This window comes from Muntiacus reevesi, chromosome 8 (assembly GCF_963930625.1).
Source record: "Muntiacus reevesi chromosome 8, mMunRee1.1, whole genome shotgun sequence".
NCBI classification, from domain to species: domain Eukaryota; kingdom Metazoa; phylum Chordata; class Mammalia; order Artiodactyla; family Cervidae; genus Muntiacus; species Muntiacus reevesi.
The window spans coordinates 95,526,725-95,542,271 of record NC_089256.1 but is presented as its reverse complement, the minus strand read 5'-3'; the positions used below and the strand labels follow the sequence as shown (position 1 = coordinate 95,542,271).

At 54.4% G+C, this 15,547-nt stretch overlaps 1 protein-coding gene across 1 annotated transcript; it reads right to left on the bottom strand.

The window, feature by feature from the left end:
* Positions 1 to 756: 756 nt before the first annotated feature.
* On the bottom strand, positions 757 to 15,274 carry LOC136172988 (zinc finger protein ZIC 4-like). The gene is given in 8 exon segments (XM_065942133.1): positions 757 to 872; positions 1,581 to 1,694; positions 1,930 to 2,336; positions 2,630 to 2,948; positions 7,427 to 8,044; positions 13,874 to 13,958; positions 15,139 to 15,159; positions 15,161 to 15,274. Coding segments are annotated over 8 exon segments (1,794 nt in total).
* Positions 15,275 to 15,547: the final 273 nt, after the last annotated feature.

Here is a 15,547-nt window from a genome sequence, read left to right as displayed (position 1 = left end):
TAACGCGGCATGCTGGTGCACCGTCAAACTCACACTTTCAACCCCAAAACCCGACTCTTTGAACAACCCGAGTTTGATTAGACCTTTCTCCTTTTCTTTCCCCTCTTACAAACCATTTCCTCGCCTTTAGAAACTCGCCATCAAACCCAAATGCGCCCTCTGATCACCGCAGAAAGCAGAAACAAAGGGGGCTGAGCGGCGATTCAAGCGGCCCTTTTCTTCCCTCACATTATTATCCATTTTTATTATGATCGGGAACAAGTGCCCATTCGCGTGGGTTTTGTTTACCGGAAATTAAATGAAAATGATTTAGTCCGCGTCAAACAAAAATATATACTTGTATACACAAGAAAAAAGGCCTGTTAGACGTAAATATTATGTCCTTAATGAAAAGCCTGGACGGGCTCCAGGCTCGGCCTTTCAGGATTTCAGTGCGACTTGCCCATTGCCATAGAAATCCTAACTTACCATGAAGATGCACCGTGGCGAAGAAACATTGCTTTGTGCGCGGCCCCTTTGATGTCGCAGGCGCGAGATGCGGGCGCTCAGCTGCGCCGGGCGAGATTACCTTGCGAGCAACGCGGTGGACATCTGTAACAAGCAAATGAAAAATTAAAGGCGATTAGTGATCGACTACGCATTTTTTATTTTATTTCATTATTTTGCATGGGGGTGGAAGGAAAAATGGGGCCTAGAAAAGCAAGAGAAAGAAAGGAGTCCTCTTTGGAGTCTGGGACTTTTTTTTTTTTACCATCTTCAGAAGAAGCAAGTTCCCCAGATGTCCCCTGCACCTTGGTGGCGGGGCGGGAGTTGCTGGATGAGAGAACCGTTTGCAGCCGACCTCCAGCCCTTGGCCAGACGGCCTCTGGGCCCTATTGTGGTGGGGGCAGGGCGGGAAGAGGACTGCAGAGCCCCTTCCCCAAGGGCGAATTCACTAGAGATGTATTTGGAAGATTTTGCTTTTTATTAGGAGTCATGAAAACAGTCCCTCTCCAGTTAGGACGTTATTTATCTGATGGAAGTGTATGGTGATGGGGCAGGAGTGACAATCTTCCGACGGTGTCTGCAGAGGAAGGAACAGAAGAAAAGCCAGCAGAGTGGCAGAATCTGGGCTGGTTTGCAGTGTCCAGCTTTCTAACTGAGCTCTTTGAGGGCTCCCCATAGGTAGGAGTATCACACCTCTATTTATCTCCAAATTCTTAAGGGACTGAGATGGGTCTACCAAAACGTTTCCCTGTCTTTTTTATCTGCCCCTCCCCCCAAATCTTGGCAAGAATTTTGGGGCAGCGCCAGCCTCCCTTCAGAGGGTAACTGACCGGGAACCAGGCCCTTATTTTTCCTTCTCCTTGGCAACAATTGCAGACTGTTCCTTTTCCCTGCCCCCAACCTCTGGTTCTTTTTCAGGGGATTTGGTACCCAGCACATCAAATACACATTCAATCTAGACCCATCGGGTGTTTGCCTTCAAAATATTTATTCTCGCAGTTTGTCTCTGGTCCCACGCGCCCCTCCCCCCTTTTAAACAAAACCAACATTGTGTGATTTTTGACATAGACCATCAGAGAATTGCTGCGATGCACCGGACACTGTCGCCCAGGCGGGACCCCTCTGCTGCGGAGGCCTAGACTCAATGACGTCACTGGCCCACTCTGCATCCCGATCGCCCAGCATCCGCCAGACTCCGCGGCCAGCTCCTGGACCAGGGCGGGGCGTGGGGGGAGCGTGACTGGTCTGTGGGGTCCTCAGAGCGTTGGCTCCCAAAGCCCCTTTAGCACCCTCTCTGTTGTGTCCCGTGTTGGGCCTTCTCTCCCAGCCCCGGCGTACAACGTAGGCCGCAGACATCCGCCGGCAGGTGCCTAACCGCCCCTCCCACCCCCACCCCCACTTCCCTCTCGAGGCCTCTGCAGAAGGGGCTGGAGAGCTTCCGACCTGGGACTTGAACGGCTGGGGGAGGGGCAGTGTGGGAGGCCGAAGAGGACGGAAGCGGGAGAGGAGATGAGGGCGCGTGTTTCCTCTGCCACCTTCCCGCGCGGGAATTCCGAGGCGGCTCCGACTGGGAGCTGGGAGGGGAGTAGGGGTCACCTCGCGGAGCCCCGGGCCTCGGGGCGAACACCTCCCACTCCGCGAACACACAGGGCTTTGTGGTCGTACTTCCGCCACCTGCAGTTGCCAGGATTGCGCAGAAACTCTCCCGAGATGTTTGCTTGCTTTTTTTCACCTTCTGCCCCTTTCTCCATTTACCTTGCCCCAACCCCGGCTTCACGCTCCCCAGTCGAGGGCATCTGGGTGGGTGGGCAGGGTGCCGGATGTGACTGCACAGTCCATGTGGTACCTGACTGATATTTTGAGACAATGGACATTATCCTGGCATGTTCGGTGAGCTCTGCCCCCATGAGTGCTGACCCCCCTCCCTTCCCGCTCCCCTCGCTCCCTCCCTCCCCGTCTCTTCCAGCCTCAGTGGCCGGGCCTAGACCTGCCCGGCAGCGGAGCGGAAGCAGCAGCCGCAGCAGCAAGCCTCGCACAGGCGGCGGCGGCGGCGGCGGCGACAGCGGCGGGGCCAGGCGGCGGCGCGGGGCTCGGGGGCGCCGCGGGGGCAGCCGGCGCGGGGCCCGCGCCCGGACACACGTACCATTCGCTCAGGTCGGCGCCCCGCGCCGCCGCCGCCGCCGAGGAGGCCGCCGGGGGCTCGCGGCCGAAGTCCGACGAGGGCGAGGCGAGGGCAGACGGCGTGGCCGGGTCGCAGCCGGAGCCGGGCGGCGGCGGCGAGCGCCCGTGCGCCTTCATGTGCTTGCGCAGCGAGCTGGGGTGCGTGTAGCACTTGTCGCAGCCGCGCACTTTGCACGCGTAGGGTTTGTCGCTCGTGTGCACGTGCGAGTGCTTCTTGCGGTCGCTGCTGTTGGCGAAGCGCCGCTCGCAGCCCTCGAACTCGCACCTGAAGGGCTTCTCCCCTGGCGGAGGCAACGCAGAGACGTTAGTGCGCGTGGTGACATCGTTACCCTTTCCCAGTTTCTCTTCCATTTTGGGGAAGAGGGCCACACACAAAAATTCAGAAACCTGCTTCCCGGCGCAGCAGGCCCGCACCCCCTCCCCCCACTCCGAGCGCCCCCCAGCTCTCCCCTGCAAGCCTCCGGCCCGCCCCCTCTCCCGCCCGGGCCTGGGCGGAGGGAGGGAGGAGGAGCGACAAAGACTCCATCTTAGTCCAGTTGCCTTCCTGGGAATATCCACAGCCACTCCGGTTGTTTTCCTCCAAATTTTCTCCACTCGGAACCAGAAGCACCTTTGCCCGGAGAGTAGAGTTGACTGTGGAGCTCGCATCTGCTCAATTTAAAGTTGCTGTTCCAGCCAAACGTTTCTGCTGGCCCCCCGCTCCCCGCCCAGCGGCCCACCCCGCACACATCCAGTCCTGGCCCACATCGTTTCCTAAAGCAGGTTTTGTGCAAACGCCAAGGCGATGGGATACTTTCAGGAAGCGCAGCCGATGCACACGGCGCGTGCCCAACGTGTACTCGAGCTGCCGGGAAAGGTATTCTGAGAAATGATTCACTTCAGTCGCGATTTTTACGGGAAATGGAGCCCCCTCCCCTTCCCCTTTACCCCCCGAGGGCAAACATTTAGCAGCATTCTTCAAATCTTGCCTAAACTGTCCGGGACCCCTCCAGATACGCGCGCAGGCAATGATGTTTCATTACGCTGCTCCAGCGGCCTCCTGGAGACTCTGCCTCGGGCAGCCGTCTCTCCCAGTCCAAACCGACTGCGAGAGGTCGAGCGGCCTCCAGAGACCACCCCCGGCCCCCGGCCCGGCCTCCCGGGCCCGAGCGGGGAAACCAGCGAGGCAGGCTCTCCCGGGCCAAGCGGATCTGCGGCCTCTCCAGTGATCGCACCCTTGTCGCGGCGGCTTCGGCAGGAGCTGCTGCGGTCAGGCCAGGCCTGGCTGGGTGGACGCGAGGGCAGGCGGGCAGCCGGCGTAGACCCGGGAGGGCTCGGCTCCGCGGTGCGATGCCCTGTGGAGCCGCGCGAAGGCGCGAGCGCGCGTTAGGGTGGAAATACTGGCCGCGGACCGAGACCCAGCCTGGGAGCTCACAGCCCGCTGGACTCGCTAGCATCTGGGGGAGGAAGGGACCGCAAGAATCCGGAAGCCCAATTTTCTGCAGGAGCTGCAGATGCCGCGGGAAGGAGAGGAAAAAATGTCCGGGCGCTTTAAACAAATGGAGGCTGTCGGGGCGCCCTGGGTTGAGGGAGAGGCTACCAAGCGTCTAGCTAAGGAGGAAGGGATCACGGCTGGAGGACTGTTTGCCTTTGTGGTCCTTCTCCCGCCGCTTCCAGGAGAGATGAGTGCTTTGGAGCAGGTTTGAATAAACAAAGCCCCTGTTTCCGAGTCCCGTGGAGGCTTCGGCTGACCCAGAGGTTTGCACACAACCCTCGCCTCCGCCCAGCAGCGGCTTGGAAGCTGAAGGCTTCCTCACCGCGCGGCCGCTGTGAGTTCCCACTGCAGCAGTATTGTTAGTTCAGTGGACACACTGGGCGCTGCTGGCATCTGCCGTTTCTCGGCACACTTTATAATTTTATTTAAAAAAAAAAATAAGAGAACGATGCAGAATAAACCAGTGTCCCGATATGCCTCTCCTTTTCTCCCTTCTGCTCCCTGTAAGCATTTGCAAAACTACAACTTTTCTTCCTTCCTTTCTTCCGTCTTTTCTTTCTAAAATCACTTACAAAAACCATGCAATTCAGGGCCTGCAAAAGAAAGCAAGGCTTGCCAAGACAAGAGAGGAGAAATAGAATTTGAGGTCGATTGCAACCCCCAACATTGCTTCCCTCCCCAATCCATCTTGTGAGCGCCTTGAACATTCATGTAAAACAGAAATAATGATTTCGTCCCAGACGAGGTACTGAGCCGAAAAAAGCAGGGCCCTGAAGGTGATACGGGCAGGCTGGTAGTTCGCAGGCCCAGGGGAGGCCGCGCCCCGGCGCCCGCCCGGCCTCCCCGCAGCAGCAGGAGGAGCCCGGGGCTCCTCGCCCAACTGCACACCCTCCCAGCCCACCCCGCCCCTACCCCCCAGACGCAGCCTCCCGCCCGCTCCCTCCCACCAGGTCTGGGCGCCGCGCCCCGGGCGGGTGGGTGGACGGACGTGGGGAAGCAGGGCTGGGCCGGGGTCCTGCAGCCCGCCCCGAGCAGCCTGGGCCTGAGGCTGAGTCCTGAGAGGCCGGCAGTCTCCTCCCAGAGGCCCAGCCGCCGAGAGAGGCCTCCTTCCCCGGCCCGGCGCCAGGCCCGCCCGACAAAGTTAGGCAGCGGCGGGGCGGTTCTGCCCGCGCCATTTTCCCGCACTTGTGGCTGGGCCGGGGTCTCCGCGCATCGCCCCGGCGCGGCCTCTTCTCCTCCGCCTGGGATCCCAGCCCTGCCTCCCTCTACCGTCAGCCTGGGAAAGTGGGGCGAGCCGCCGGCCCAGGGGTCCGGGAAGGGCGCCGGGCAGCCGGCCCGCGTCTGCCTCGCGGCAGCACCGTTGTTCCGGGATCGCCGTGACCACCGCGAAGAGAAAGCTTCGGAGTGGCCTCGGAGCCGCTGCCTCTGCAGCCGGGCCCGGCATTCGGATCCGAGAAAATCTCAACTCCCAAGAAAGCGGCTCCTGATTGCCGCTCCCGCGACTCAAGGAAATGAAACGCCATTAATATTTGAAAAGGCAATTATTTTCCTGTTGAATCGAGAACTGTCTTCATGAATAATTTGTAGTGAGGTCTATTGCCATTTCAGAAACATTTTGTTGTTGTTTTTCTCCTCTTTTCCTTACTTAGGAGGAGGGTTTGAGGGAAACGCCAGGGCAGAAGCTCTGTAATTTTTTTTTTTTTTTTTAAAACTCCGTGCTAATGAATCAGGACTGCCTGTAGACAGGGAAAAGATGTACTTAGAATTCAGTTGTGAACAGACGCAACCTGAGCCAGCTCGGGCGCACTGGACGTGCTTCTCTGCTGTAGGTCGATTGCACTGAGAATTTAACCATTTTCTGCTTCACGGACTTCAAACAGTAGGCCGGCAAAGAGCAGTAAAAGTTTGTTTGTTTAAAACCCCCTGTCATTAAAAATGAGTTCCTTCTCTGGCTCAGGACTCGAGTCTACCTTCTCGGTGCGGGTCGCCAGCTCCATGAATAGCGAGCCTGAGGGCGGCGATCTGGGTCTCACTTCTCTCCTTCTTCCCTTGGATAAAGATCGGAGGGGGCGGGGAACAAACTCTTGCAAGAGATTGTGGCGGGGGGTGGATCCTGGAAGCAGCTCGGATAAACCGTGTGTTTCCGGAAATAAAGTAGGAGGCCAACAGTGAACTTCTCTTGCCTCCGAGTGTGCCAGTGTCCTGACGAAGGCCTTCCCCAAGACCGCAGGGTTTGGGGGAGAGTGGGATTTTAGCAAGCTTCTTTACCTGGGCAGTGCCAGCCTAGGGGAATTCTTTGATAATTGCTGATGTTTCCACCAAGAATAGAGGTAAGGCAGAATGCCAGGGAGTAGAACTAAGCTGAAACTTATTTCATCCTTTCTGTCTCTTCCATGCGTCCCCTTCTCCCGCCCCCAAAACGGAGGAGGAGAGATGTTGACTTCATAAACTTTGAGGAAGCAGGGCAAGAAAACCCTAGCTAAGGAGAGCGAAAACCCTGGCTGCTAAACTAATTAATATAACTTCACAGGCTGTTCTGGGAAGTGTGAAAACTTTCTCCTTGCAATTGCATTAATTAGAGATGCTTCTGGCCAGAGGAGTTCAACTTTTCAGGCTCTTGAGCTCGCTCCTTTCCTTTCTGTTAACTAGAACTAACAGATGTTGTTGACACATGTCCCCATTTCACTTAACAGCTCAGTAAATGACATTTAAGGCAGATGAGTCTCCTTGGGTCTCTGCTAAAGCAAAAGGGTCTGTGAAACATCCGGAGTATGGGTGGCCACGGCTTCAAAACAGAGGTGAAGTTAGCCCACCAGACTCCCAAGTCCTAAAGAAGGCACCAAAGGGCTGGAGAGCTCCCCGTCCAGGCGGCGGTCAGGTCGTCAGGCTGACCCCTGCAGGACTACTCGCCACACAGTTGCAAAGGGACCAGGAAAACAGACTGTTCCTGTGTCTTCACAACTCTGATGAACGGTGCCCTCTAGAATACCTTAATAGCAAATTCGATAAGCAGGGACCACACATTTGCACACACAGAAACCCAAGCACCCTCCCCACCCCCTCCAGCAGAACTCTCACACTATCCTTCCCACACACAGCCTCAGGAAACTTCTGCAACTCTAATAGAAGGGCAAAATTAATATTTTATGAACTTGGCTCATGGAAGCACCAAAATATTCCCCCTCCCCCCAGGTGGAACTTGAGGAAATCCAGCTGGAAGGCCCCAAGGAGGCCCCCCTTCTCCCCCAGAGGGTCCGCACGAAACAGACAGTGCCGAATACTGACCTGTGTGAGTTCTTTTGTGTATTTTGAGATTTTCTGATCTAGCAAAGACTTTCCCACACCCCGGGAAGGGACAGGGGAAGGGCTTCTCGCCCGTGTGCACGCGGATGTGATTTACAAGTTTGTACTTGGCTTTAAAGGGCTTGCCCTGGCGCGGACACTCCTCCCAGAAGCAGATGTGGTTGGCCTGCTCCGGGCCTCCGACGTGCTCCACGGTGACGTGCGTGACCAGCTCGTGCATCGTGCTGAAAGTTTTGGAGCAAAGGCGCGGGGGCGCCGGGCCGTCGGCCGCCAGCCACTTGCAGATGAGCTCCTGTTTGATGGGCTGGCGCATGTAGCGGAAGAAGGCGCCGGGACCGTGGGGCGCGGCGAGGTTCACGGTCAGGTTCACGCCCCCGTAGCTGTGCAGGGCGGCGGCGGCTGCCAGGGCGTCGCTGCGGGCCACAGGTCCCGGCGGGAAGGGCTCAGGTCGCGCGTACATGTCTCCGGGGAGCCCCAGACGCAGGAGTCCATTCAGAGTGCCGCCAGGGGAGGCCTGGGGAGGCTGCTCGTGAAGGCCCGGGAACACCGAGGGGCTGGAGGCGGCCGCGAGCTGGGGGCCATGGTGTCCGGAGCTGCTACCTGTTGTTGAGACAAACAGTGCGAATGAGAAGGTGTGGCGGGGGCTGAGCGTGCTGCCGGGCCCCAGGGGGCAGGCCCAGCCCAGCCACACCGCGGCCTCTGCGGCCAGCGCCTGGACCGAGAGTCAGACGGCGGCGGCTGCGACCCGGGTGGACACCGCGGGGCCAGCGCCGCCGTCGCGGCCGGCTGGGCGGCTGCTTCGTAGAGCCCCCTGCCGCTCGGTGAGCAGGGGAGTGATTGTGCCGGCGGGGTGGGTGGAAGGGGTTGTGGGGTGCGCAAAGCTGAGTCTGTGGGTTGCTGGGGGGGCCCGGGCTCTGCTCCAAAGCGGTCCGACCGGCCGCTCCGAGTGCGCTTTGGCGGCCAGCTCCCCGGGGTGGGGGTCGGGGGGAAGTGGCGGGGGTGCCCTAGCGCCCCGGCCATATGTACGAGTTTCAGCGCCCACATCGGCTGAGAGAAGGAGGCTTGCCGCATCCCGGCCGGGGCTCCCTGCAGCTCTTGGGTCGGGGCGCTCGGGCCACCGTCACCGGAAAGCGCGGAGGGGAGAGAACGACCACAAACAACTTCTGCAAAGTTCCCCCCCCCGCCCCCCGAGTTTTGCGTTGTGACTTTTTTTTTCTTCCTCTCTCTCTCGGTCTTTAATGTCTACTTGAAATCCCTTGCACTACGGAGGCAGCAGCGGGGCGCGTGAGGAAGTGAACAGAGATTCGGGGCCGCGGCCGGGCCCGCCGAGAGGAACAATCGGCGAGGTCGCCCATTGGCCCGCGGCCCGGCCCGACGTCAGCGGTGACAGCCTCCCCGCTCGGGGGCCACTCTCAGACACTCGCGGGCTCGCAGCCGCCCGGCGCCCCGCCCCGCCTCGTCCCGCGCTGCTACTGCCCATGCGCTTTGACCCGGGCGCGGAGCCCTTTCTCTCCGCGGGAGCCCCCGCCGCCGCGCTCCCGAAAGCCAGCCGGATCGGCTGGGCCTCCGCGCCCTCGGAAGCGAGCGAGTCCCCACGACTTCGGGGAGGGGCCGTTGCGCTGTGCGTCCTGTCCTCCGGGCGGCCCGGAGCCCCCGGCCCGGCCGCCTGCTTCGGCAGCTGGTCCCAGGTGTCGGGACGAGGCGCGGGCCGGGGATCCGGGGAGGATCGGCGGCCGCAGATTGGGAGGCCGAGAGCAGGGGAGCTCCCGGGCGAGCAGCCCTTGCCCCTAATTGTGTTTCCTCGCTTTCTCCGAATTTGCTTGTGTCGCTCAGCTTTCTCGCTCTTTCTCCGGCTCTCGCTCTCAATTCCGCGAGCCCTGTGAACACGCTTCGCCTTCCTACTTGGGGCCTTTCTCCTCCGCTCCTCCTCTCTTTTCCCTCCACTCCATATGCTTCCCGTTTAGCCTTGTCGGCCCCTCTTCCCGGGTGCCTGGAACGCTCAGAGGCGGGCGGACTCTAGAATCGGGCCCGGAACTGAGCCCCAGGAAAGGTCCAGAGACGGTGATGACCTAGGAGAGGCTGGTTTTGCATCCACGCCGCCCCCCGGAGAGGGCCCAAGGACCCGTCCTCCCGGCCGCAAATCACAGCGAGCCGCGGGCCACAGAGACAAAGGCGAGGGGGGCGCACGAGGAGGGCGGGTCCTCGACCCCGGGTCGCTGCCCTCGGTCCGTCTGCGGTCCTGCCCCTGGGAAAGGAGGCTCGGGGGTCGCTTCCACCCTGAGCGCCCTCAGGCACTTGGTGCCTGCGGCCGGACTCTGTCCTCTGCTAGCTCGCCTACAGCCGAGGCCACGTTGCCCGGCCGGGCTGTTGGAGCCACGGCCAGCCGCGGCCTCCTCTCCCGGACGCCCTCCCGGGCTGGGCTGCGGGTTCCGCTGTCTTGGGTGGAGGGTCGGCCGGTGGAAGAAGCCTTCAGTCCTGGCCCAGCCGAGTGTGGCCTCAGCGGGGGCGGGGTGGGGGGAGCGGTTCTTTGTTTGCCGACCGGCTGGGGCCGGCTGCAGCACCCGGCGTCTTAAAGGGCTGCTTGTCTTCAAGCCTGCCTTGCAGTCAGGAGCCGAAAATGCTACCCTAAGTTGTCTCCGGCCTCCCCGGCGGCCACAAAAAGCGCCCTCAAAGCAGTGAAAGACTTAAGAGAAGTTTTAAGGATTGGGTAAAAGACCCGGCTCCCCTAGCAGGGGGTGAGGCGTTTGGACAGGTTGCGGGGAACCCTGATGGAGTTGACTGAGTTGCCTCAGCCACCCCCAGCACCAAGGACTATTCTTAAACATTTCCTGGTCAGTCAATAAGGATTTCTTTTAAATTTTTTAAAATAATTAACTTATGAATAATGGTTGGCAGAGTCTTTGAGACTTTCTTCATTTAATGCATTGTTCCTTGCTCAGGGCCGCAATTTAGTGAGGGATTAACTTCCACAACAATTTCCCTCGGCTTTGACAAGTCCAGGTCTTTCTGCTCCTCCGGCCGGAAGAGCTTAAGCAACCTACCAATAGATGCTGCGTTAGCATTAAAATAAGAAGAAGAAGCTGAAGGAGAGTGTTTGACAGCCGGACCCCTTCTGCTCTGAAGGGGTTCCAAGGGCTTCCACCCAGCGGTGCTGAGCCTGGACTTCAAGGATTCGTCTCCTTTCCTGGGCTTTTTCACCCTCTTGTAAACTCTCCCTTGCTGGATTTTGTCCCCTCTGCCCACAGGTGCCTCCTTTCCATCTGCCCGCCCCCCATTTTCCCTTCCACAAAGCACTGGTTTCAAGGCGTCCCATGGAGAAGGTGTCTTTTTGATGGTACAGTGGTCTAGGCGAACCCATGAACCCATGATGGGTTCTGAAAACACATAGTCCAAAAACAAAACCAAGGTCTTCCTTTATGGGGCCTCTGGCCCAAAGGCTCTTTCTCCTAACCATTTATCAACGTAGAACTTAGATCCTCCTGTAGCATTCAGGCCTATTTCAGTGTAGGGGCACTGCTGCACTGGTCTAGCAAATAAATTATTTTATTTAAATTAAAATATTTTCTCTCCCAATCAAAAGTAGGTGATCTACAACCTAACTTTCAGGTTGTTTGTCAAACTAACCATCTACTTTGGCTTCCATTAAAACTGATTTGCACAAAGAGGAACCACTCAGTATACATATTTGCTGTGACCCCATCTGTGTCAAAAACTTTGAATAACAGCACAGAATAGGAATATTCAAGTTGGTCTTTGGTTGTGGACTCTCTTGGAAACCTGGCGAACCTGGTGAACATTAATAATCCTGTGTTTGTTGTCCACACTCATAGCATATAACATTCCATTAGAAGGTGGTGAAAATAAAGATGCTTTTCTTTTTTAACCATCTGAGTTTGTGGACACCCCCACCCCTGGAATTCGAAGCACCTCCACAGAAGCCAGGGATAAGAAGTAGAGGTTTTACATACAGAGACTGTTACTACACCACAGAGTGTTTCTTGATAATTTTACCCGTGAAAAGCTTTGAACATGTGTGTGACTATTTGTGCCAACAGTGAAAAGGCAGATGCATCTGATTCAGCCAAATTCACGGACAGTAAGCCGGCCCCATGGAGCTCCTTCCCAGATGCAGCCTTCTCCTGAAGCACTGAAACATCTGGATGCATCCTGGGTAGACGCTTCTTGAGAAGTCAGGGGTCAGTTGACCTAAGGTCACCAAGGTTGCTTAATCTTTGCAAGTGCCTTGGAGCCACGTGGTTCACACTTTGGCTGGCTAAACACAGAGGGACGTTTCCCCAGGGACAGATATAGGGAGGGGAAAAAACATTTTACTCACTATTACTTATAAAGAGGGACCTTTGGGTTGATAACGCAAGGGTCTTCAAGGTGATTCTCTGAAATAAACCCCAAAGCAGCATCCAGCTGGTCACAGATGACAGGTAAGGCACCGAACTCAGGGAGGCATAGTTTAGTTTCCAAGGCTCTTCCCCTAGTCTTTCAGAACCCAGGAAGCAAGGATTCCAGGTTCCACTGACTATTGATTGGGCAGGCTGAGTGGTGCTGTCCCTCAGTAATGCTCAGAATTTTTCTTTCAGAAAGTTATCTCTCCACACTTACCCCAAATACCAAATGCTTGACTGGGGCAGTCTACTCTCTAACCATGCTGGGGAGTGTAGCATTGTTGAGTCCACATTTCTGCTTGATATACAGAAAGAAAAAAGATGCATTCTGCAGCTCAGAGATCTTCAGCAGAGTTTCAGGAAGCACTGCTGGTTTTCATAGGAGCCTCTTTGGAGCAAGTTCCACCACCAGACTCCAAACATCCCTCCAGACCTCTGAATCATGCCCTAAGTGAGGTTTACTCCAGCCATGATAAAGCAACATCATAAACTAAAGTGATTTTCTAGTCCTGTTGGATAGAAACATATTTGGTGACCCTACAATCTGCTATAGCAACTCACATGACTGGCTTAAGTGAGCAAAGGTCTAATTTCTCTTCCTTGGAGAGAAAAAAAAAAAAAATGAGAGAGACACACAGTCAATAGCTGGGCTATTTTTTCTATTTTGATCTTTCCACCAATGCTAAGTGATGATTTCTTGCAGGTTATGCTGAGAGCCACAATCCCAAAAACTGAGGGCCACTGCTTAGAGCCTGGCCAAGCACTAACCATGTTGGTGAATAGTCTGCATCTGGGTCTGCAAAGTCACTGGTTTAATCTTTTCTTCTCTCTTTCTAGCTAGGGTGACACTCAAAGCAGGGGGCAAATCATTTCATAGGCTATTCGTAGACAGAATTCAAGATTCCTAGAGTGAGAAGCTGTCTCTAGTCTTAAGGAGGGGGGGCGGGGACCTTAAGCCCCTGAAGCCTTCTATGGGTCCACGACCACATTATAAGAGGAGGTGAGATCTATCAGGATTTTGAAGATAAAGGAAGATACTCCTCCCCTCTGCTATGGAAGTTTGGGATTTAATTATCATTACTGGAAGTATATATGAAAGAAAATATGCTTGGATAAAATTTAATCTCCAAACAAACCGCCTTTTGACAAATGATTAGTAAACATGGTTAAAGGATCTTCCAGAACAGCACTGAGGAATTAAAACAACAGAATTTACATAATAACCACATTTCTCTAGAGAATTCTGCCATCAAATCCTCCCAAAATAATAGAAGAGAGTTATTTCGTAAGTTGTCCATTTAGCTTTTGTTAAGAAGGTTGCTTTTCCTATCAACAAGGCAGCTGTTGGTATTGGAGGCAGCCATCAGCTGGTGGTGTAGTTGGAATGAGGCAGTCTAGATGCCTGAGAGGGGGAACTCTCAGCCCTAAATCATATGCTTATTCTAAATGGAATATTAAATTAAATTCTTCACAATGAAGGTATTCCTGACAGAGCGGCTGTCAGTCACTTCCCGTTCAGACACCACATTGTGGGAACATCGTGGCTGCCACATTGCAGAAGGCTGGTGTCCCTGGTAAAGATGATGCATATCATGTAAACCCCATCACCAAGATCAAAGTCTGCTCCATTCATGGAAGCCAATACATGTCAAACCTCATTCCAATCAAATCGTCCGGAAATGAATTCAAGATGAATATGTCATAGAATAATGTGACAGTGGAACTGCAGAAGGTCAGGGGTTGTTGTTTCAATGAGAGAGTCGTCAAATATTAATTCTAGAATGTCCAGATGAGTAGACATTGAGGGGGATTAGCTGGTTGCCGGTGGGAAGTTGTGTTGTTGATTTGTATGCAAATGCATCAAGCACTAAGGTGTTGTTTTAAGTTTCACTGGAATTCAAGAAACACCCCAAACTCACAACCAACATAACCAAAAATCAACAACAACAAAAAACATACAAAAGTAACTTATTTCCTACTTAAAAAATAACTTCAGCAGACCAATATTCAAACGAGGATACTAACTTACTTGACTCTTTCAGGGCGTTTCGGTAAAGCCGTATTCGTTTCCTCATCACCAAAGAAGTCTTGGATCTCATTTTCTGACTTTGAGCCTGTTTGGGAAGAAAAGACAGTCACTAGTTGAATGATTTCCTAACATGTTTGTATGGCAAGACTGTATGGACTGAATGTATGAGTGAAAGAAAGTGCTGGTCTGAAGAGCTTATCAGTGTTTCTTTGACTATTTTCAAATTTGCAAGTGAAAGAATTCTGCTGAGAACTATCCCTCTTTACAGCAAAACAATATATCCTGGGTGATGAGAAATATTAAAAAACATCATTTTCCAACTAGATTTTTATCTGTAACTTATTTGTGGGTCTCTTCGCAAGTAGTTACCCACCCTTTCCATCAGCCAATGTTCGAACATGTCTCATGCCAGAAATTGAAATTTTTTAAGTCTGAGAAGCCCCCATCATTTTCTTTAAACTTATTAATTAATTAAGTTTAGCGAGAAGGAGGGCTGGGTGTCCTTTGGGAGGTGAGCAGGTTAAAAATTGAGTTGTTTAAGTGTTGGAACTGATAGGAGAGGGAGTTATTTTGCAGGTTCTTAGCTCCTGTTATGCCCAAGGTGATATGGAATCCCTAAACCTCATATGGCTTGCACCTCCTCACCCATTTGGAAACCGTAGCTGTTGGTTTTTTAAAGTTAATGTAAAATTCATCAGATTGCGGGGAGATCTTTTCTCTCATTTGGTCCTGGCTGTCCACATTTCTTAGTCGAGAAGCTCAGAAATAACCCACCCCACCCCCAAAATATTCGCATTCCTTATCAGATTCACTTTGTGGATACAGCTACCCAGTCTTTGGCCATCTTAAAGACTTAAACCCATCCTGGGGAATCCCTGCATCTGTCAGGCAAGGTTGAAAGCAGCGGAACAGCCAAACAGGCGATTCACCCAGCCCCAACCCTCAATTTGGACTAGAAAGACAAACAGTCATTGAAAAGTTCTCAGGCTGGACAAACACAGCAAGCTCTTTGTCAATGAGGACGTCCGCCTGTCTTGACACTCCAGCCCACAGAACAAGCAGTTGTTTAACTTGTTGAACCACAGGCCAAATCCAAGTGGGGCTCTGCTATCTCAAAGGCTTTCCAGTTCTCTGTGCTCAAAGATCTCTTTCTCTAGCCTTCAATCCCCAGCCCGGGCTTGAACTGGCTTAGGTGTTTTCTCCCTTCCCTCTCCCGTCTTTTCTAGGTTCAAGTCTGAGGGGTGGGGGTAGGGGGTTAGACTCACCTTTTCCCAGAGTGTTTTATTTATTTTCAATTCTTTCTAACCAAAAGGCATCTGTCCCCAAAGGTAATAAGCTCCTTTCCGCACAGATCAGGAAAGAAAGGAAGCCCAACTTCACATTCCTACAGAAGGGCGGCATGCTGGGCGTCCTTGCTCTAAAATTTCCTCATGGCAGGATGTCTGGCACAGGAAAAGTCCTGGTTGGTTGGAACTAATAGAATTTACTTTTTTGCTTCAGAGGGAAATGGGTGTGAGTTTCCCTAGAGACCTCTGTCCACCCACAATGCTGCCTGAGCCCTCCCTTTAAGAGGCTTGGGTCACTTCTACCCCCAGTCCTGGCGGTCCTTTGTGCATTATAAACCCAAAGGCGTGCAAACAAATGTTTCAGAGGCTGGACTTCAGGCAGGCAACT